Source organism: Theobroma cacao, chromosome 6 (genome assembly GCF_053813885.1).
Source record: "Theobroma cacao isolate CCN51 chromosome 6, ASM5381388v1, whole genome shotgun sequence".
NCBI lineage: Eukaryota > Viridiplantae > Streptophyta > Magnoliopsida > Malvales > Malvaceae > Theobroma > Theobroma cacao.
This window is the reverse complement of record NC_142644.1, coordinates 2,848,597-2,870,378: the sequence shown is the minus strand read 5'-3', so window position 1 is coordinate 2,870,378 and position 21,782 is coordinate 2,848,597. Positions and strand designations below refer to the sequence as shown.

The following is a 21,782-nucleotide window of genomic DNA, read 5'->3' as shown; positions in this document are numbered from 1 at the left end:
TAATGACAGATATCCTCTCAAGAGTTGCTGTGAAATCTCTTTTACGTTTCAGGTGCGTACATAAAACCTGGTATTCTTTCTTCAAATCATCTTCTTTTATCATCACTCACTATCAAAATCCCAACAACAACGGTCATGGCTTCGGCTTTGTCTTTGTCAAGTTCCTGGAATATGAAACACGAGTCCAAGTATAGGTTGCTTACTCGTGATACCTTTCATCTCTGTGTCAACCTTGAACTACCCTTTGAATCTTATTTTGGGTGGTGCTATCCTGTTGGTTCTTGTATCGGCTAGGTTTGTTTCTGTGAACTTAGGCCTTTTCATGGTGCCAGGATTTTGCTTTGAAACCTTTCTCTTAAACAGTATAAGATTATCTCTCAATCCAGTCTTTCTTCCATAGACTGTCTGCCCTATAATGGTTGAGGTCTGTGGGTTTGGTTACGATTCTAAAAATGATGATTATAAGGTTGTTAGGGTAGTTCGTTGGCATGACTATCTGGAAGGGAAAGGCTATCGCCAAGCTGAAGTGTACACGTTGGGAATGATTCTTGGAGGAAGGTGGGATCACCGGATATGAATGTTGATCATTGGATACATCAGGCTTACCTGAATGGGGCTATTCATTGGTTGGGACATCAAAATAAGAGGAGCTGCGGAGTTCGTTTCGATGTTAGCAGTGAGGTATTCCAGCAATATCGACTGCCAGATTGTCTAATGAAGAATATCGGAATATGAGGATTGACGTTTATGGGGATTTGCTTTGTCTGGTAGAACGTGTAAAAAGAGGGGATGACATATGGTATGATATTTGGTTGGTGAGAGAATATGGTGTGGAAGAGTCCTGGATCAGACTACATGCTATTCAACTCTTTTCAAGTCATGATGTGCCCCGGCAGTTTCTAGGATTTGGGATAAATAGAGAGTTGCTTTTGGGCAATTATCAAGGGCTAACTGTGTTTGACCCCGATAAAGAAGAGCTTAAGAATATTGAGTTCAATCGGTATGTAGGCTTCTCGAGTGTTGTCACTTGTGTTGAGAGTTTAGTCTTCCTCAAGGGGGGCAATGAATGATACATCGAGTATAATCTCTCTGAAGGTGATGCTTCTGTTCACCATTCAACATTTGAGTGGGGGGATAATCTGCAATGGCAGCAGCTGGATCACCTAATGGCAATACCATCTAAAATCTCTATGTTGGATATCAGTGGTGCTTCTCAGGATTGTATCTATACAAAGGCAGCAAGGTCTGACTTATGAAAGAATCACAGAGAAAGAAATCTGCTAAAGTGCTATGGAAAATAAATTTGCCTTTTTTGCTATGAATATGTCTATCTTCGTCATTCTAGAGTGAATTTTAGTTTTATGATTGATCAAGAAACTTTAATATTTAGAACTAAAAACCTTTCAAATGTGCTCTGCATTGTTCTAATGTCCTTTTACCATTAACTATTCCAACAAAAGCACAAAGGATACAAGGATTAAAATGTTGCTAGAAGATCATCATGTCTACAAAGCATAATCGGATTCAGAAGATACATATAATGCCAGTGACTAAACACAGCTAGATTAATTAACCCTTCATCATTGATTTATTTAAAAAACTTTCAAGAATAGTTGCTAATAACTTTAAAGTATTCAACCTGACTAAAGTTTATCTAAACCCATTGTAACTAATAATTTGCATTTGATAATGAAAATTATAAGGTTACAAACGTTTGGGGGATTTTCAGGCTTAGTAATTGAAAATTATAAGGTTAAAGTGGGGTTTGAAGCACTGAAGTTTTAATCGTATAGGATGAAGACAATTGGAAGCTGCTGATACACTGAGACACAGATGATTGCAGTATCTTTCAAATGCAGAAGCCTTCAGAGTCATGGTGAAAGCAAATGGAGTGTCGTTTAATTCAGGTTGATGTAAATTACACAACTTTAGCACACTTTAAGTTTTGAAGCCTATAAATTTGCAAAACCTTACAAGTCGCACCATCATGCTCCAATAAACTCAAAACTCTCCACCCAAGAAGCCATATATCTAGCTTTCCTGCCATGTCCCAATACTATTCAAACGAGGCCGGCGCCGGCCGTGCCACCAGTTTGATATATATATATATATATATATAAAATAAAATTGTGTATATATTACATAGATATTTAAATTGTTTGTATAATACTTCTAATTAGATATGTTGTCTAACTAGGTAATAGTATTGTATAATGATTCTAATTAGATAGTTTATATAATTATCTTAACAATATATAAAAATTGTTTTTGGATGAAACTCTGGTATTTGTGTTTCTTCTTTAAGTTTACTCTTCGGAGTTATAAAAGCTCCTCAGAAACTGAAACAATAATGGTAGCTGGTAATCTACCAAGTGACCTCATCATTGAGATACTCTCGAGACTTCCAGTGAAATCTCTTTTACGTTTCAGGTGTGTACATATAACCTGGCTTTGTCTTTTAAAATCATCTTATTTTATCACCAAGCACGTTCAGAATCCAAACAACAAAGATCATGAATTCCTTTGCATCCAGTACAGGGATGTTTCAGGTATCTCTCGATATAAGTTGCTTACTCGTGACACATCGGAAGTCTCTTTAGACCTCAGAATACCCTTTCCTAGTTTGGAAAGTGTTGTTGGTTCGTGTAATGGTTTGGTTTGCTTATATATTGATCATCCTTTTCCCTGTACCAAGATTTTGCTTTATAACCCCGCTCTTAGAGTGCAGAAGATCATCCCTGAATCCACTCTTTCTCGTCCAGAAAGTGGACGTCTGCATCATGTGACATTCGGGTTGGGTTATGATTCTGTAAATAATGATTATAAGGTAGTTAGGGTAGCTTCTTCGGAATCCCATAAGGAAGGGAAATTGGTTTCTATCACGCAAGCTGAAGTACACACACTGGGAATGACTTCTTGGAGAGAAGTGGCAATATCACCGGGTGTTAACTTTAAGGTATATGGACCTCAAGCATTTTTAAATGGGGCCATTCATTGGTTGGGAATGGTTTGCAAGAACAAAAATATAACACAAGTAATAGTTAATTTTGAGGTCAGCACTGAGGTGTTCAAGTTGTTTCCACTGCCAGATTTTGTTCTAAGGGAAAGATGGGTTACGTGGACTGATGTTTATAAGAATTTGCTTTGTGTGGTTAGGACTGGGGATGGAGCATATTGTGAGATATGGGTGATGGAGGAATATGGTGTTCCAGAGTCATGGACTAGACTACATGTTATTCAACTCTCTTTAAGTTACCCGCTGTGGTTTTTAGGATTGGGGATGAATGGGAAGTTAGTTTTGGAAAATCTTTGGGGGCTAACTGTGTATGATCCTGATAATGAAGAAATTAAGAATGTTAAATTCGATCATCCAATAGGCTTGTTTACTATTGTCACTTACATAGAGAGTCTGGTCTTTCTCTAGGAAGGAAAGATGGAGATGATTATGGTAGCCACAATTTCAAAAACTTTTGATGCCTTTTTCTTTGTGTGATTTATTAGTCACTTCTCTGTTAACTTAAGCATTCGAGTTGAGTTGGAGTATTCTTCAATGGCAGCTACATCACCAGATGGCAAGAGCAAAGTTTCCATTGATACTATTTGGCATCCCAATCCTGCCTTTTGGCTATGAATTCTCAAGAGCAAAGTTTCTTTATTTATAATTGATCAGGAAACTTTAGCATCTATTTCCAGCCTTGTAAGATTTACAGCTTTTATATATAACAATAAAATTTTTAAATGAGCTAGCATTCTTCCTATCTCTATTTCCTATTAATATATGCTCTTCCAACTATCTTGTACCTGAAGGAAGTTATACCTGTTAGATGATGCTTATAATCAGAAGTCTACATAGAAGGTTTTAAGGTCAAATTCATGTATAAAAAGCATGAGCTCATTCAGAGAAAAATTATTGCAGTAAATAACCAAAGCTAGAATCAACCATTGACTAGGAATTATTCAATAACTTTCTAGAATAGTTCCTAAACATTAAAAGCAATTGAACCTGAACAAAGTTTATTAAATCCATCGTATCTAAATAACTAGCAAATGATATAATGAACGTTGCCAGGTTACAGAGGTTAATGAAGTTCATGTTCAAGCTTTCAAGCAAAAATATTTCAAGAGCAAAAGCTCATTCAGAGAATATATATGCCAGTGATTGACGAAAGCTAGAATCATCCATTCCCTATAAATTACTCAACAAATTTCCAAAACAGTTTCTACGTATGAAAACGATTCAACCCAGATAAACTTCATTTGTATCTGTTATATCTAAATAAAAACAAATGATAATGAACAAGTAAATTATTCTGGTTGCAGTTACTGTACACTTGAAAGATATGCACGACAGAGTTTACATCCTGCTTTTTGTCTGGATGTACCACAAAGGGATGAGAAGAGTTGGCGCATTTTGAAAGACAATTGGAATTATTTGTAGCCTGAGACAGAGATTATTGCAGTATCTTTCAAGTGCAGAAGCCTTCAGAGTCATGGAGAAAGCTGTGCTGCATCTTTGCAGGAACCGAGAATCACTTGAAATCTAGTATTTCGGCTGTATGGTTGCCTAATCAAGCCAAGAATTGTTTAACATGTACTTGATCACAGCTTGAATGATTAGAATTTAAATTCTACCTTATGTCAGGCTGAAATAGAGTTTTAAAGCCTATAAATTTGCAAAACCTTTGTTGCAGAGGCCCCTTTAACTTGTGTATGTCATAAAAGAAAAAAAAAAAAAAAAATATATATATATATATATATATATATATATATATATCTCCTAGTCATGATATAACTCTTAACTGATTAACATTATCGTACTATAGTTAACTCGATATTGTAGTATGGCTAAGAAATAGGATTGTATAACAATTCTAATTGGATATCTTGAATATTTATCTTAAGATACATAATCATATTAATAATATATAGGTATTTTCGTTTTTATTTTTGGGCAAAATTCTGTTGTTTGTGTTTTTCATTGAGTTCACTCTCCGGAGATAAAAGAGCTCTCTTAAGAAATAAAAGCAATGGTGGTAGCTAGTAATCTACCAGGAGACCTTACCATTGAAATACTCTCAAGACTTCCTGTGAAATCTCTTTTACGTTTCAGGTGTGTACATAAAACCTGGCTTTGTCCCTTAAAATCATCTTATTTTATCGCTGAGCACCTTCAGAATCCAAACAACAAAGACCATGCCTTCGTTTTCGTCAAGTACACGAATGCTTCTGGTATGTCTCGATTCAAGTTGCTTACTCATGACACATTGGAAGTCTCTTTAGACCTCGGATTACCCTTCCCTAGGTGGGACACTGTTGTTGGTTCCTGTAACGGATTGGTTTGTTTATATATTGATCATCATTTTCCCCGTACCAAGATTTTGCTTTATAACCCTGCTGTTAGAGTGCATAAGATCATCCCTGAATCCACTCTTCCTGGCCCAGAAAGTCGATCTGTGGGTCATGTGTTATTGGGGTTCGGATATGATTCTGTAAATAATGATTATAAGGTAGTTAGGGTAGTTTCTTTGGATTGCCATAAGGAAGGGAAATTGGTTTCTAGCGTGAAAGCTGAAGTGTACACATTGGGAATGAATTCTTGGAGAGAAGTGGAAATACCCCCCGGTGTTAACTTTGGCTTATATGAACCTCAAGTATTTTTAAATGGGGCTATTCATTGGTTGGGAATGGTTGAGAAGAACAGAAACGCAATAAAAGTAGTAGTTAGTTTTGATGTCAGCACCGAGATGTTCAACTTAATTCCACTGCCGGTTTTTGCTCTGAGAGAAATATGGCCCATGTGGATTGATGTTTATAAGAATTCGCTTTGTGTGGTTAAGACTGCGGAAGGAACATGTTATGAGATATGGGTGATGAAGGAATATGGTGTTCAAGAGTCATGGATTAGACTGCATGCTATTCAACTCTCTCCAAGTCACCCGCCGTGGCTTTTAGGATTGGGGATGAATGGGAAGTTGGTTTTGCAAAATCTTACAGGGCTAACTGTGTATGATCCTAATACTGAAGAAATTAAGAATGTTGAATTCGATCATCCAGTGGTAAGCTGGTTTAGTATTGCCACTTACACAGAGAGTCTGGTCTCTGTCTAGGAAGGAAAAGATGGTGATGTTTATGGTAGCTACAATTCCAAAAACATTTGATGTAGTTTTCTTTGTGTGATTTATTAATCACTTCTCTGTTAACTTCAGCACTTGAGTTGAGTTGAGTTGAGTTGGAGTATTCTTCAACAAAATTTTTAAATGAGCTAGCGTTCTTCCCATCTCTATTCCCTATTGATATATTGAGTACTCTTCCAAATAACTTTTATTTGAAAGAACTTATACCTGCTAGATGATGCTTATGATCAGACCTTAGCTGGATGATGTTGGACAACTGCTGAATCAAGCCAAGAATTGTTATCTTCTAGTTGATGGCAGCTGATATGATTAGAATATATCCTTTTACTTGTTACCATATTGTCGTACCAAGAAGCTTATGAGACAAAATATATATATATATATATATATATATATATATATATGTATTTTTCCTTTATTTGTTTTATCAAATTGACAACTAAAACCATAAAAAAAAAAATTATATTTGATTTCACTGACAGTATATTGCCACGAGATAGTGTCATTTCATTAAAAAATAAATATAAATTTTTGAAAGACTGAAAAATAAATATTATCAATTTTCTTTTAAAAGATAAAAATAATTTTTTTTATCACTTTTCAACTCTCTCTCACCCAATCTCATCATCTTCTTCTCTCCTTTTTTGTCCATTATCAACAATAAAAACCTAAATGCAATGATTGTTGCTATAATTAAACTCAAACTCTATCAAAACTTAAATGAAAAAGTTGGAGTTGTAATCATTTTTAATTAACCCATAAACTTCAATTGATTACTGTTAATTTTCACATTGGAATAGATTTTGTAAAGCAAAAATAGATACAAAATGTTGTGAAACTGCTACATTGAGGCCTGATACTGTTATCTAACAGAAAGATAAAAAAGTCATCAAAAAATTACTTCAACTTTAGTTCTTTGGGTTTATCTTTGAAAATGAATTTTAATTAGTTTAACTTCTTTTTTTTTTATTTTTAATTTTTGATCAGTTTTCTTGTTGATTTTCTGATGATTCTTTTTATCTTTCAATTAAACAACAGTCAATACATTTTGTATTTGCTTTGCTTTAAAAAATCTATTCCAATGTGAAAATTAAGAGTTGTCAATTGAAATTTACTAGATTGATTATGAAAGATTACAAACACCAACTTTTCCATTCAAGTTTTGATAGAGTTTGAGTTTAATTATAACAACAATCACTAGATTTAGGTTTCTATTATTGATAATGGACAAAAAGGAGAGAAGAAGATAAGATTAGGTGAGAGAGGGTTGGAGAGAGATAAAAAATTATTATTTTTTGTTATTTAAAAAATATATTTTTATCTTTTTTAAAGAAAATTAGAAATATTTATTTTTATGTCCATTCAAAAATTATACTTGTTTTTTTGATGAAGTGACAACATTATCTCATCACTTGACAATATATAGAAATTATACATTATTAGTGCATCAAATATAGTTTTTAAAAAGAAATATGCAAATAAAGAATCCACAAAGCTCAAAGTGATTTGTCAGAAAATACATATATGCTAATGATGGAACACTGTTAGTATATAATAACACTAATCATATTCATAATCTAACTCTAATTAATTAATAGTATTGTAATATAACTCCAACTAGATATTATAGTCTAACTAGATAATAATATTGTATGATAATTCTAATTAGATATTTTGTATAATAACCCTAAAAAGTTGTGTAACATGAATTTCAAATACTACATTCATTGGGTTTTGTTTTACTGCTTAAATTTGATATTGAAAGTTTCATTATATTAGCATTCTTTCTTCATGCAAAAGAGCCTTGAAAACGACCCTAATCATTCAATCTTTGTATCTTCCCTAATTATCTTCTCCTCATATAATTAAGATCTTTTGTTTTTTTTTTAATTTCATTTTTTAAAAAAGATAAAAATTATTCAAAATTAACTTTTCGAGAAAGAAATACATGCACTTATTTTTAATTTAAATATTCTAAATAAATTACAAGCATTACTATCCACAGCATAAATATCTTTGGAGGATCACTTTACAATTAATTTCTAAACCTAATCTTTGAATTCTTCGTTTCATTGACTTCACTCTCCGGAGTTAAAAACCACTCACAAAGATGGTTGCCGGAAATTTACCAGGAGACCTCATTAGTGAGATACTCTCAAGACTTGCAGTGAAATCTATTTAGCGTTTCAGGTCTGTACATAAAACCTGGCTTTGTCTCTTAAAATCATCTTATTTTATCACCGACCACCTTCAGAATCCAAACAACAAAGACCGTGGCTTCGTCTTGGTCAACGCGAAGTTCCCAGGTGATGCTTTAGGTAAGTCCTGATTCAGGTTGCTTATTGATGACACATTGGAAGTCTCTTTAGACCTCAGAACACCCTTTCCTTGGTGGGACAATGTTGTTGGTTCCTATAATGGCTTGGTTTGTTTCTGTGATATCGATCATCTTTTAATGCGTACCAAGATTTTGCTTTATAACCCTGCTCTAAGAGTGCATAAGATAATCCCTGAATCTCCCTTTTCTCGCCCAAAAAATGGATGTTTCGGTCCAGTGTCACTGGGGTTTGGTTATGATTCTATAAATAATGTTCATAAGGTAGTTATGATAGTATCTATGCATTATGGTGAGGAAGGGATATTGGTTTGTAGCAAGCACGTTGAAGTGTGCATGTTGGGAATGAATTCTTGGAGAAGAGTGGAAATATGACCGGATGTTCACTTTGAGATTTATGGACATCAGCATGCATTTTTAAAATGGGGCTATTGGGATTTCTTGGCAAGAAAAGAAATGCAAAACAAGTAGTTAGTTTTGATGTCAGCACTGAGGTGTTCAAGTTGTTTCTACTGCCAGATTTTGTTCTAAGAAATAGATGCCTTCGGTGGATCGATGTTCACAGGAATTTTCTTTGTGTGATTAAGCCTGAGGAAGGACAATGTTATGAGATATGGGTGATGGAGGAATATGGTGTTCAAGAGTCATGGACTAGACTACATGCTATTCAACTCTTCTCTTTGAGTCACCCGTTGCGGTTTTTAGGACTGGGGATGAATGGGAGGTTGGTTTTCGAAAATCTGGAAAATCATAGAGAGCTAACTGTGTATTATCCTGAGAATAAAAAACTTAAGAATGTTGAATTGGATAATTCAAAGGTAGACTTGTTAACTGTTGGCACTTACATAGAGAGTCTGGTCGCACTCTAGGAAGGAAAAGATGCTGATGATTATGACAACTAAAATTCCCAAAACTTTCGATAACTTTTTCTTTTTGTGATTTATGTCTCTTGTCTGTTAACTATTCAGCATACGAGTTAGAGTATTCTTCAATGGCAGCTACGCACATCACCAGATGGCAAGAGCAAAGTTTCTATATATAGATACTATTTGGTATCTCAATCTTGCCTTTCGGCTATGAATTCTCTTCTCTCAACCATTTTAGATTTCCTTTTAGTGGCTTTCTTTATTTATGATTGATCAGGAAACTTTAGCATCTATGTCCAGCCTTGTAACATTTACAGCTGTTCTATATAACAACAAAATTTTTAAATGAGCTAGCATTCTTCGGATCTCTATTTCCTATGGATATATTCTCTTCTAACCAACTTGTATCTGAAGAAACTCATTCCTGCTAGATGGTGCTTATAAATCAGAAGTCTACATATATAGAAGTTTTCAAGGTTAAAGCTAAGAAATCATGCAGAAAAAGCATAGGCTCATTCAGAAAACAATTATGACAGTAAATAACCAAAGCTAGAATCAACCATTCACTACGAATTGTTCAATAACTTTCTCGAATAGTTCCTCAGCATTTAAAGCAATTCAACCTGAACAAAGTTTATTGAATCCCATGTATCTAAGCAACAAGCAAATGATATAATGAACATTACCAGGTTCAAAAAACCTCTCACAAGTCTCAACATCCCCAGTAATCGCCCCCGAGGAGGGCAAAAGAGTAATCTTACCAATCAAAGACGACCGGTGGTTAAGCGCCTAAACCCGAAGTTTGAAAATTGAAAAAAAGCATGCACGTGCATTTGGAAACTCCTTTCCCCCTACAATACAGCCCATTTTTCAATTGGAAAACTTTGCCAAATTCGCCTCTCCCCCAAGCAACAAAGCTCTCTCTCTCTCCTTTTGTCCTCTGCCGAGAGACCCTTCGTCACCGTCAAACCCTATCAAGAAAACCCCATTTCTTCCAAAAGGTAAATAAAACTAACTAACCCAACCCCTTTTCTCGTTCTCTTCTCTTCTTTCTCATTTTCCGTCTTTCTTGGAGATTCCTGATACCCATGTTCTTTTTCTTTTTCTTTTTTCTGTCAGTTGGACCCATATGCAATGGCGGAGCCAAGAGATAGAATCACGAGAGCCGTTGATATGGCACAAGTCTTCGCTCGAAGCCGGTCTGGGCCTTTGGGAATTCTCTCCGATGAATCACGGGAGTTGTTAGGCTCCCCTGTTCAACGAGCAGTTACTCGTAGGCCAATGGGAGTTGCTGTAAATACGTCTGATGGAGGGCTCCGCAGGGGCAGCAGTTTTGGGGCCCCAAGGTCCGGGATTAGAAGTAGCCGGAATCTTTACCCGGGAAAAGAGAATACTCCGGTGTCTGTGACTGCCTTGGGCCGTGGAAGGGGCAGTGTGTTACCTTCTTGGTACCCAAGAACTCCTCTCCGTGATATTACTGCTGTTGTAAGGGTAATGCCTGCTCTTTCGCTTTTTTTTTGGTGCCATTTTTACTTTAGGGTTTTGATTCTGTATTTTGATCTGTTTCTTTGTTTTCTATGTTCACTGCTAAAAAGGAAAAATTTTGGTTGGTTTATTTTGAACTGCACTAGTTACTTTTGCTAAAGAGATTGTTGCCATTATGATTATTCAACCGCTGATTTTGGTATTTATTGTCTTTTTTTCCCCCCTTACTTCTAATATGTTTAATGATTGCTGAATTTCGTATTATTATAGAAGTTGCTTGCTTGAATGACCTCCATTTTACTTTCTCAGGTGTGGGTTTTTATCCCCTCATTTACGTTTTGCTGAAAACGTCCTTGGAGAACTGTTAGATGTTCATGTACTTGTCTTCCTTTTGTCACATGTACCTTTAGGCTCCCTTAGTACTTGTTAATAACCCATAGTCTATTTTCCTGTAAGTCTTTTGTAATTCTCTCTGTTTTTGGGTTTTTTATAGAACATGGACCCATACTGCCTGTTAATCTTTGTGCTATGTAGATTTCAATCTGATATATTCACTCCAGTCCCCTATTTTTTCAACCAAAAAGTAGAAGTTCATATCCCACATTAGATTAGGTGCTCAACTCGAGCACCAATAGAATGGCCAGAATTTACCTTTGTTTTCTGTGTCTGTCAAAGTTGGAAAGAAATTTCTCATATTTCTTTGGTTGTCTATTCTGAGGACAAGCCTAATTAGCTTCAGATTTGTTGGGCTACATAGGATTTCAGCTGAAATAGAGTGGATGGTATTTTCTTTTCTGTTCGTAGACTTGGAGGTTTTCTTGGGCTTGCTGAGATAGTTAAATTGATGAGAATTTACCCAGGCCATTCAAAGGAGGAGGGCTTGTGTAGGAGAAGGCGAAGGCCAAATACTTGAGAGCCCAGCATTGAGGGATGAAAGCGTTCTTAATTCAAATTTATCATCAGCTACTCAACTCAAGCACAATTTCTCTGCTCCAGCTACAACTGCCAGAATGAAGCCTTGTCCTCTATCAGTCCATAATGTGTCAAAGATTTTGCTTAATGTCAATAATCAGAATGCTGAGGAATCTGAGATTCTTACACCACAAAAGAAACTCTTGAACTCAATTGACACTGTAGAGAAAGCTGTGTTGGAGGAATTGCAGAAGATGAAGAGGACTCCCACTGCCAAGAAAGCAGAAAGACAGAAGAAAGTCCGCACACTGATGTCAATGCGCTAATCTTGAGTGCATTGTGCAACCACGTATGACTAGATAGCATAGATACTTTCTATCTTCTTCTACAATTTAACATACTACTAAATGTCTCACTATAGGATATACTTTTTAACTTCTTTTACAGTTTGACATATTACTACATGTCTCACTATAGGATCAGAAGTCAAATTTCCTTCAATACTTTGGTGTAGGAATAGAAGGATTTGTTTCAAACTCATGTAGATAAACAATTGGTTTGGTTTCTTAGCTCTATATTCATGTTACTATGTTCTAATCAAGTATCATAAGAATGGATTCTACCAATATTTGTTGAACAGGCTTTCGGGTTTTATTCTGGGTCTTTGGCCTCTGCCCTGACATTTTGACCATTCACATTAAGATTGGAATTTCCTTCTGTGTAACAGGCTATATTCATGTTACGATGTACAGATCAACTTATTTTTCTAGCTGTTAATTTTTTTTTTATGCATACATTGTTGGAGAAAAGGAAGTGCAAATACGGGAACAGAATAAATAATGGAGGTGGTATCTGGGATCAGTTGGATGACTTTTTCTAGCATATTGAAAAACAGAATAATGATAAAGTTTATGTTTTCTGAAAGTAGCAGGAACTGGTTGTTGAATATACCCTTGACCTTGCCTTTTTGATCTTTCTAACAATTTGAAGATTTCAAGCTCAAAGTTGAACACATGTTGTAGCCTTGTGGCCAATTCCTAATCATTTTCTTCTGTTTTTAAGTGCAAGAACCACTTTCATCTTCACTGCACAAGTCATTCCTGCTATTCAGGTGGGATCCTTAAACCATGTTATTTTAGAAATGTCTGTGTGCATGTTCTCAGTAGGTGGAGTCCTCACCTTATACCTTAATAGCTGCTCAGTTATCAATTATCATACACAACCATCTAATATTTAGTATAATTAAATCAAAATTAATAACAACCACATTCAAAGAGGCATTCATCACAAGCTCATAACCTCATTCACCAGAAAACGAGAATCCCAATTCTCCCAAGTAATGCCCCCTCTTTCATGTTTTCCTATAATTGCATTCAATGGAGCTGCTCCCAACACATTAAAACAAAAAAATTTATTGATGGAACACAGTAAAACATAAATTGGTTGATTCTATAAACTACGTATAAAATAGTTACCATATATGGTTTCTATGAGATTTTTACAGGGAAAAATTGCTTTCCACATCCAAATTGAAAATCACTTCCCCTAAACTACATGAATTGGTTGATTCTATAAACAACAAATACAATAGTTACTACATATGGTTACTATGAGATTTTTACAGGGAAAAATTGCTTTCCACATCCTAAACACAATTTTTACAGACTGATAAATCTTGTATGATGCTGCTTTACACAAAATATCCTTATCCACACCTTAATTAATGGAGAGATGGAAACCTCTTGTATTATATTTCAAATGCTCAACGAATACGAGATATATTAGCGAATGGCTCAGGCTCCAGTTTTGCTGCCGAAATTGCCACTTCAGGAGTCCCAAACACATTCCAGAACTGCAGTCTCTCATCCCCTGCTGCAGTTGCCACAGTGCATCCATTTGGACTCTAGAAGGAAAATATGAAATTTGTCAGAGCACAAAAAAAAAAAAGAAAGACAATTACGCATATAAAAGCAAAAGAATCAATATAAAACTAAAAAAAAAATCAATTCAATATAGTACCTCAGCCATGTAAAGTGCTCTCGATGTGTGGCCAAGGAGTTCTGCCATCTTTTTCATGGATGGATATTTCCATAAAATGAGCTGATTATCTGGAAAACCATGACTGCTAAGAAGTTCACGCTCATGCTTATTCCACAAAAGAGCACAGACCTCTGAACCAGTGTCAACTGAATTCAAGCAAGCACCTGTATGCGTGTTCCAAAATCTAATGCATTGATCACTTCTACTGCCTCCTGAGGCTAACAAATTTCTCTGAAATGGGCACCAAGCAAGGGCTTTCACCGCAGCTGTGTGGTCATCAAGCTTGTGTAGCCACTGTGTTCTGGAATTTGAAGAGGCCATGAATCTGTCCCAGATAAAAAGCAGATTGTCATTGCCTCCGCTAGCCAACTGTTGACCTGAGGAAGACCATTTCAGGCTACAAACCTCCAACTGATGTCCCATGTAGCATTCAACAGTGTGTTCTCGTACCCTAACATCATTGTTTATAACTCTAGCATCCATTCCTCCGGTTGTAAGAATGTGATTGTTCCAAGCTAATGCATTCACTCGTGTCCCATGACGATGACCACCTCTCAAAGTTCTTAGCTACACAATTAACAGAAAAGATCCCCAAAAAAAAAAAATTCAATAAAAACATGCTTAAAACATCACCAACAGAAAGAAAAACAATCAGAAAATTAAGACAAACCTGTCTCTTAACTTGACAATCCCACAGTTGAACATGAGAATTATTCAGGCCAATTGCAATGTGCTGCCCATCAGGCGCCCAGCTTACACTTGCAATAGGACCATCTTCAGAGTTAATAGTGACAAGTTCAGAGGCAGAACCATTTGAAGCATCCCACAGATATACTATGTCATTTAGGGCAATTGCAAGCACGTTGTTACATCCCCAATCAAGTAAATTCAAGGAAAAATCATCCAAAATTTCAGGGGCATCAAGTGTCCTCTCTGAAGTCTGCAAAATCAAATCCCAAAACAAACTATTAGACAAAACACATGTCTAAATTACATCTTCTTCAAATGTCAAAGACTAGGTGCTACCCCTAATCCCATCACTAAACCATTCAATTGTTAATTTTCTTCTTCATACATTATATTTTTCAAAAAAAGAAAATTACAATTTTCAATTTTTAACTATCTGCTTACATTTTTAAATTTTACATTTTCAAAAGGGCATACAAACAAACGATAGCTATATCTATTCAAACGTTTCAAATTGCCACAAGGATATGCACCAAAGTGTTTTAAAAATTAGTGAAAGGCTAGAAAAAAGAAGGACCTGACTGATGTACCGCCTTTTCTTGGCGGGTTGGGAACCCATTTCACTGCGGATCATATCACGACCCGACATGGGTCGCTTATTCTTGAATGCCAAGATTCTGGTCTGATTCATATTCAGGGCCTCAGCTAAACGCTTCTGGTAAGCTTCCGTACATGGAGAACGGATATTATCCGTTTTCTCTCTTATTTTTCTCCCTTGTGTCAGCATGTAATGAGCATAGTCAAAGTCCATCGCTGACCTATTTGGTATGAACCTATCAAGCTTATCAATTAAACATATAGAATTTTAATAAAAGAAACCCAAAAAAAAAAAAAACTAAAGAATTTAGAGGAATCAATGTATTTGCTTTCCTTACTTACATCATCCTGGGTATCTGTTCTTTGAAGAATAAGTTGTTGAAGAGCGTTCATTCTTGGTACAAGAATTTATAAGACCCTAAACCCAACAAAGCCAAGACAAAAGGGGAAAATCGAAAGAATTGAAATGGTCAATGTTAGGGAAATTCGCTACCTTCCCTCCGAACTGGATCGAGGATTGTTTCGCAACCCAATTCGCAGGAACGTAACGAAAAGAACACAGAAAAAGGATTTAAAATTCAAAGTAAAACCCCAGGTGGAGAAAGAAACATAAGATTATTTTTGCAAGAGATTCAAAGGATAGAGGATTTGGTAGCTCCGATTGCTTGAAGGGAAATGCAGAGCAAGAGAGAGCCGTTGGTATTTTCAGAGTGAGCCGTTGGGAGGTGGGAACGTTTAGATTTATAAGAGATCGGATTGGCGGCTTATAAAATGAGTTCATTTTTTGAATTGGCATGATGCATAAGGCCACGAGTGAAGCTAGCCAAATTAGTATATTAAAATTTATCAATAATAAAAATATTAATAATAGAAATATGAAATTAAATATAAAATTATAATTTATAAAATATAAATAGTTAAAATTGATATATAAGATTAATAGTTTCTTCCTATATAATCAGAATTATTTAAATACTATAGATTCAAGAGAATTTCATTTCAATTAAATATAAAACGTAAAGCATATAAAAAAAAATACTCAAGTTAGTTTTCTCTTATACAATCAAGATTAATAAAAAAATGATACATTGATGAAATTTTAAGTAAAAATGTAAAACTACAACTTATATTTTAGAACTATAAAATAATTTATTAATTTTTAAAGATTAAAATCATATAACATAAACTTTACATAACATAAAAAAGAACATGAGAAGTAGAAAGTAGGTACCACATATTATATAACAAAAAAGAAAAAAAAATATAGTTAATGGCTTGTAGAAATTTTAAAAAAATTGTAAAAACTTATAACATATGAACAAATTGAATAGAAATGAAATAAATAAATAAATAATAATATAAATTAAAAAAATTTAAAATTGGGTGAAATATGTGAAATCATTTTATTTATTTTTATTTATATTAATTATTAAATAAAAAAATTATTTTGAAAAGATCATTAATAGAATATATAAAATAATTAAAAATTTTATATGTTATAAAAATATTTTTAAAAGTTTTGGGGCCCATCACATAAGGAGGCTCCACCCCTGCATAAGGCGTTTCTGAGAATGACCCTCGTTATAATTTTAACTGTTTTTAGCCAAGAGAAAAAAAAATAAACAAAATTATCCTTAATGAAACCAGCCCATTCTCTCTCATTTGTTTGGGTTTGCTCCTCAACCCGAAACCTATTAACGGGTCAAGTATGTTTATATGGATCATAACTCCTCGGTTTCCATCGAGACACCGTATATATCTTCAGAAGCAATTCTGTCAAAAGCATTCCTCACCAGTTCAACTTTCGAGCATTTTCGCAGTGGTTGGAGCATTATGGAGTGGTTATTGCTCGCATAAAGGTAGTTCACATATTGAGCAGTGAGAGGAAGTTGACAGTACGTTGAGAAAGGTATAATAATTTTTCATAAAATTTTTATTTTATTTTGAATCATGTGGAGAAATGGTTATTCTTCGTGTTTAGGGTTTAGGTTTTTGAGCATAAACCTATACATATTGCTTGTTCATATTGATATTATTGTTGTTTGAAATTTTTGAATATAAACATGAAGGTGGTATTGTTAGTGTTGTTGGGGTGGAAAGGTGACTAGCAAAGCGTGACTGGTTTATATGTATGTGTTAAAGAAAATTGTGAGAAACGCCCTTTGTTAGGAATTGGGTTGAGGGTTTAGATATTGCGTGACTGAGGGCTTGCTTATGTGGTTGGTACCTTTTGCGTGAGTGGATTTTGGCATGGCGTCATTTAGGGATTGCGTGATTGCACAAAGGTTTAACTTTACGTGATTGGTTTCTAGGTTATTGCGTAAATATTGTTCAGGCATGGCGTCAGTTAGTGTGTGCGTGTTCGATTAGTTGTTCTTAGAATTACGTGACTTGTTTATAAATCATTGCGTGATTTAATGTTAGTAATTGCGTGACTAATTGATTAGGCATTGCGTGACTCTTGTTGTAGGAAATTGCACGAGTGTCATAATTGCATGAAATTTATCTGCATGGCATTGCATGATCGACATTGGGTTCATTCTGTATTATTTTGGGTGAATTGTAATACTTTAATGTGTTTATGTTGATTTACTTAATAATCCATGCTCTACACTTGGATTAATTATTCTGTTTTAGGTTTGTCTAAAATCAGTTAAGATTATTGTGAGGGTTTATTTTTTGAGTGGGCTTTTGTGGAGGGCTACTTCTAAGAAATTCCTCTAGTTTTTCTGTTAATCTACAATGATAGTATTAACTTGACTAAAATGAGAATGTTATCTATTTTATGTTACAGATGGCCAGCACAGGAACAGAGCAGGATAATGCAGAGTCCTTACTTTGTGTGCCGAGGCATTGGTGGGGGTTCGAAGCTGGCATTAACATCCACTATAAGTGGTCGCATCTGCACATGATACGTGAGATGCTGTGTCAAGTAAACGAGTTGGAAAACTTTAAGAGAACATGCTTTGGCCACATGATGCATGTCGAATCAGACAAGAGTTTATTCTGCACTAGTCTCGTGCACAACCTAATGCTGCGCAGAATCAACGAACTTGACACCATTGAGGGAGAGTTATGGTTTGCAATAGGGAAAACAAAGGCTTGGTTTTCTAAGAGGGAGTTCTATCTGGTGATAGGACTGAAGTTTTGTCCCCTACTGGCCCTTATTATCAATCGTACGAGGCCCTTCTTGGAGGAATTTACCTATGATATTGGGGAGTAGGGAAGGAAGTGAAGATCCAACAGGTTTTAGATACGTTCAAAGAAGGGCAGTTTCAGCAGGAGGGAGACGCGACCAAGATGGCCTTCATCTTGATCGCAACCAATGTTTATTCGGTCAAGACTACAGACGATTAGTGGTTCCATGGTTGTTGTCGTTAGTTGAGAACATTGACAAGTGGAATGCATTCCCATGAGGCACATATGTTTGGTGTCTGACCGTGGATTACTTGATGAGAGGTTTCGAACCTCCTGATATGGGCATAGCAGAGAAGAAGCGCTACCACCTCTATGGATTCATATGAGCGTTTCAGGTAGTTTGGCATACCCTAATGTTTATCATTATCATTATTCTTTTCGCATAAGAATTTATAAGGTGATTAAAAATGTTACACAATTGATGTGCAGTTTTGGTGTTGGAAGCAATACTTGAAATCAGAAGCTTGTTCGGAAGGCAGCGGCAGTCCATACAGGTTTGACCAAGAATGCTTAAATGGCAATGTGAAGAGAGGCCTACAGGCTTCCACGCCAATATTGCAAGTTTGGAGAGAGAGGGCAAAGTGAGTGAAGAAACCATATTTATTTTATTTTATTAAATTTTATTTTTATTGTCATAAGGTAGCGAGGGTTATACCTAATAGCAATATATGTTTTGGTGCAGTTGTGCACAGTGAGGACATTGGAGCCAACGGCAGAAGAGATGTTGATCGCATAGTGGGTGGACATTAAGGTCAATATCTTCGAAGGGCAGCAATACGTTCCATTATGGAAGTTGGAGGGTGGGCCAAAATTCTGTCCCCATCAAACAAGGAAAATTATAGATCGAAAAAGGAAAAGTCCAGTACGACGAGGCGTTAAGCAGAGACACACCACGGACGAGGAGGTTCATTCTTAGTTCGATGTTATTGAGGCACCTGATTCTTCTCCTACAGCTTTTCATGATGCTTCTGTTGCTGCTCATCATGTTGCTACTCCTTCTGCTTCTACTGCTACCCCTCATCCTACTTCAGGTGCTGCCCCTCATGTTGAGCCGTGCAATTGGTCGCTGCGTTCGCAAATGACTACAAGTACTAAACGAAAGCTACAAAAGATACATACACAATGAAAGAAAGACCTCTAGTCATTGCAGACGAATATGCAGATGTAGATGCATGCAATATAGTTGAAGATCCAGCAGTCAATGCAGTTGAAGATCTAGCGGGTGATGCAGTTGCAGATGCAATCAGTGCATGAGCATATCCAGCAGTTACTGCAAGGGTTGGAAGATCGGATTGTCGATCGAGTGATCGATCATTTTGAGGTATGAGCTTTTATGTTATTTATCACGTGAGTTATAACATGTACGATGTATACACTGTTCTAATGTGTTTGATTTTTTTGATTGTTTAGGGTCGATCGATGGGTGAAGAGAATGGTGTGCTCGTCGAAGAGGGCAGCAGTATTGGGGTTGAACTTGACAATGCAGGTGGCATAAATTAGTCAAGTGCATCGACTCAAAGCTCACCACTCGCTGGCCTAATCGAACATCATTCTACTTCCATTCCATCTCCAGTAGAGGCAGACCAACATTCTCAGCGTACACTTTCTCTCGAGGTTCCACCTATTCCGTCTGAGGTCGAAGAGGGACCTCATCTTGCAAGTAGTCAAACTACAACTTTCGCGCGTTCTGCTTCTGTCCCAACTGCAGCAGAGGCCCCCTCGCATGGTGAGATCACACCTTGTCCTGAGGCTCCACCTCAACCTGAGGCAGAAGATGCACATGTGAGCTTGGCCATCAAATACCTTCGAAGCCCATATGTTAACCCGCTATTAGTCCAGTGCAAAGCGAATGACGATTTGAAGGACAGATATGAGTCCTTCATGAAAAACGAGCAAGCCAGGTAAAATGAAAGCAGTAGACGATATTAAGGTTAATGGTTTTAGGGTATTTAGTACATAGACCTTTTGACATGGTTATTATTATAAAGAGAAAATTGTGAGAAATGACCATCGCAGTAAGGTTACTTAAAAAATGACCGTCACTATAATTTTAACTATATTATAAATATGTAGGGTTAACATTCTGGGCATTGAAGGGGATGAGGGCCCTGATTTTTTTCAGCAATTGAAGATGCCGACAGAGTTGATGGACAACCAACAGATTGATGCATGTATCAGCGTGTTGTGTAAGCGGGCGCGTGAGCACCATCCACAACACTACAAGCAAAGAATATGCATCGTTGACACCGCCTTTTATATAAGTATATTATATTTTACTGAGTTGTAATTATTGAAATGTATGGGCTGTGTATTAGTTAATTGCATCTAACTATTGTGCATAACATAATTGACAGCTTATTCTGCTAGCTCTAAGCAAAGAAATGAAGCTTTCCCCCACCGAGAAGACATTCAAGCCGAGTGAGGCAGTAATGTCAGACCATGTGCTTCAGTATGCAAGGGGTGGGAGTCCTCCATGGGGTTTGCCATGGCATGAGGTTGACTCAATTTTCGTACCGTGCTTTTTAGATGGCCACTAGGTGGTAGTGCACATCAACTTGCTAAAATGGACTATGATGTTAGTGGACTCATCGTACAATCGGACAGAAGCACTGAAGTTCGACTTGCGTGATAAGCAGATGAGTCCACTAACATCATTGTTTCCCATTATATGCCACTAGGTGGGGTACTTTGTTAGCTCGTGTCATCAAAAACAACCTTTGACGTGGATGAGGTATAGGTTAAATGCAAAGACCCCGATACAGCAAAATTCGCACACTTGCAGGGATTGGGTTATCGCCTCGTTGCAGTGGTCGATCGAGTCAGAGGATCAAACGTTGAAGGCAAATGCAATAGAGGGCATTTGAAAACAGTTTGCCTTTGAGATTTTTGCAAATAGCATTAGTTGTTAAATTTTTTAATTTGTTTATTCGTTTTCAATTTGTAAATAATATTATTCTGTATCATGTCCATATTATTCTTTGTTGTATCATTTACATATTATTCTTTGTATTCTTTTTTGTATCATTTAACAAGAAAGAAAAATGGCAATAAAAACAGTTCTGTATTCATTCATGTGATAAGCATACGGGTCCAATAAGAACAACATTGTTTTTTCCTTATTCATATGGTAAAGTCTATTAGTATTTTACACAATTTACATGACAGCGTTCATGCGTTTGCATATGCCAACCTCTCTTTACTTCTTTACTTTATAGCCCATATGATATGTTGAATTGCATTGCGTGACATAGGGTTGTAACCAGTTGCTATTGATCTGCGTGAATGGTCGAGATCGTGTCACCAGTTGCTATTGATTTGTGGGAGTATTTGATATGGAGTCACGTGAGTATTAAATTTGAATCACGTCAGTAGTTAATAGGGAATAGCGTGACTAATTGATTTGGAATCGCGTGAGTAGTAAATATGGATCGCGTGAACCGTTAAGATTTAGAATCGCGTAAGTAGTTGATATTGACTCGCGTGAGTAGTAAATATGGAGTGGCGTTACTAGTTATTATGGAAGCACGT

General features: G+C 36.1%; 6 protein-coding genes across 6 annotated transcripts; 5 read left to right on the top strand and 1 right to left on the bottom strand.

The window, feature by feature from the left end:
* The first annotated feature begins 415 nt into the window (after window positions 1-415).
* Window positions 416-1,070, top strand: LOC148761983 (uncharacterized). The gene is made up of 2 exons (XM_088807318.1): window positions 416-558; window positions 707-1,070. Exons 1-2 carry the CDS (start codon window positions 416-418, stop codon window positions 1,068-1,070), a joined length of 507 nt encoding a protein of 168 aa, XP_088663444.1.
* Window positions 1,071-2,350: 1,280 nt separating this feature from the next.
* On the top strand, window positions 2,351-3,424 carry LOC18507197 (F-box/kelch-repeat protein At3g23880-like). The gene has a single exon (XM_007099582.2). It carries the CDS (start codon window positions 2,351-2,353, stop codon window positions 3,422-3,424), a length of 1,074 nt encoding a protein of 357 aa, XP_007099644.2.
* Window positions 3,425-5,027: 1,603 nt separating this feature from the next.
* On the top strand, window positions 5,028-6,107 carry LOC18595313 (F-box/kelch-repeat protein At3g06240-like). Its single transcript, XM_018122753.1, has one exon. It carries the CDS (start codon window positions 5,028-5,030, stop codon window positions 6,105-6,107), a length of 1,080 nt encoding a protein of 359 aa, XP_017978242.1.
* A 2,784-nt stretch (window positions 6,108-8,891) lies between these two features.
* Window positions 8,892-9,338, top strand: LOC108662409 (F-box/kelch-repeat protein At3g06240-like). The gene has a single exon (XM_018122752.1). The coding sequence runs from the start codon at window positions 8,892-8,894 to the stop codon at window positions 9,336-9,338; it is 447 nt and encodes a 148-aa protein (XP_017978241.1).
* Window positions 9,339-10,204: 866 nt separating this feature from the next.
* On the top strand, window positions 10,205-12,371 carry LOC18595312 (protein POLYCHOME-like). Its single transcript, XM_007023202.3, has 3 exons — window positions 10,205-10,336; window positions 10,455-10,826; window positions 11,681-12,371. The coding sequence occupies exons 2-3, from the start codon at window positions 10,470-10,472 to the stop codon at window positions 12,056-12,058; spliced, it is 735 nt and encodes a 244-aa protein (XP_007023264.3). The 5' UTR covers window positions 10,205-10,336; window positions 10,455-10,469; the 3' UTR covers window positions 12,059-12,371.
* An 809-nt stretch (window positions 12,372-13,180) lies between these two features.
* On the bottom strand, window positions 13,181-15,294 carry LOC18595311 (cell division cycle 20.1, cofactor of APC complex-like). Its single transcript, XM_018122968.2, has 4 exons — window positions 15,037-15,294; window positions 14,443-14,712; window positions 13,752-14,339; window positions 13,181-13,635 (listed from the first exon to the last, which is right to left on the bottom strand). Exons 1-4 carry the CDS (start codon window positions 15,268-15,270, stop codon window positions 13,495-13,497), a joined length of 1,233 nt encoding a protein of 410 aa, XP_017978457.2. The 5' UTR covers window positions 15,271-15,294; the 3' UTR covers window positions 13,181-13,494.
* Window positions 15,295-21,782: the final 6,488 nt, after the last annotated feature.

What these genes read in the sequence shown, in the direction of transcription:
- LOC148761983 (XM_088807318.1), top strand. Translation starts at nt 416, where the DNA reads ATGGTTGAGGTCTGTGGGTTTGGTTACGATTCTAAAAATGATGATTAT. An exon ending in GGAATGATTCTTGGAGGAAG is followed by an intron (nt 559 to 706) that starts GTGGGATCACCG and finishes ATCGACTGCCAG; the next exon opens with ATTGTCTAATGAAGAATATC.
- LOC18507197 (XM_007099582.2), top strand. Translation starts at nt 2,351, where the DNA reads ATGGTAGCTGGTAATCTACCAAGTGACCTCATCATTGAGATACTCTCG.
- LOC18595313 (XM_018122753.1), top strand. Translation starts at nt 5,028, where the DNA reads ATGGTGGTAGCTAGTAATCTACCAGGAGACCTTACCATTGAAATACTC.
- LOC108662409 (XM_018122752.1), top strand. Translation starts at nt 8,892, where the DNA reads ATGGGGCTATTGGGATTTCTTGGCAAGAAAAGAAATGCAAAACAAGTA.
- LOC18595312 (XM_007023202.3), top strand. Translation starts at nt 10,470, where the DNA reads ATGGCGGAGCCAAGAGATAGAATCACGAGAGCCGTTGATATGGCACAA. An exon ending in ATATTACTGCTGTTGTAAGG is followed by an intron (nt 10,827 to 11,680) that starts GTAATGCCTGCT and finishes GAATTTACCCAG; the next exon opens with GCCATTCAAAGGAGGAGGGC.
- LOC18595311 (XM_018122968.2), bottom strand. Translation starts at nt 15,270, where the DNA reads ATGGACTTTGACTATGCTCATTACATGCTGACACAAGGGAGAAAAATA. An exon ending in AAAGGCGGTACATCAGTCAG is followed by an intron (nt 14,713 to 15,036) that starts GTCCTTCTTTTT and finishes TTGATTTTGCAG; the next exon opens with ACTTCAGAGAGGACACTTGA. An exon ending in GAGCACTTTACATGGCTGAG is followed by an intron (nt 13,636 to 13,751) that starts GTACTATATTGA and finishes TTTTCCTTCTAG; the next exon opens with AGTCCAAATGGATGCACTGT.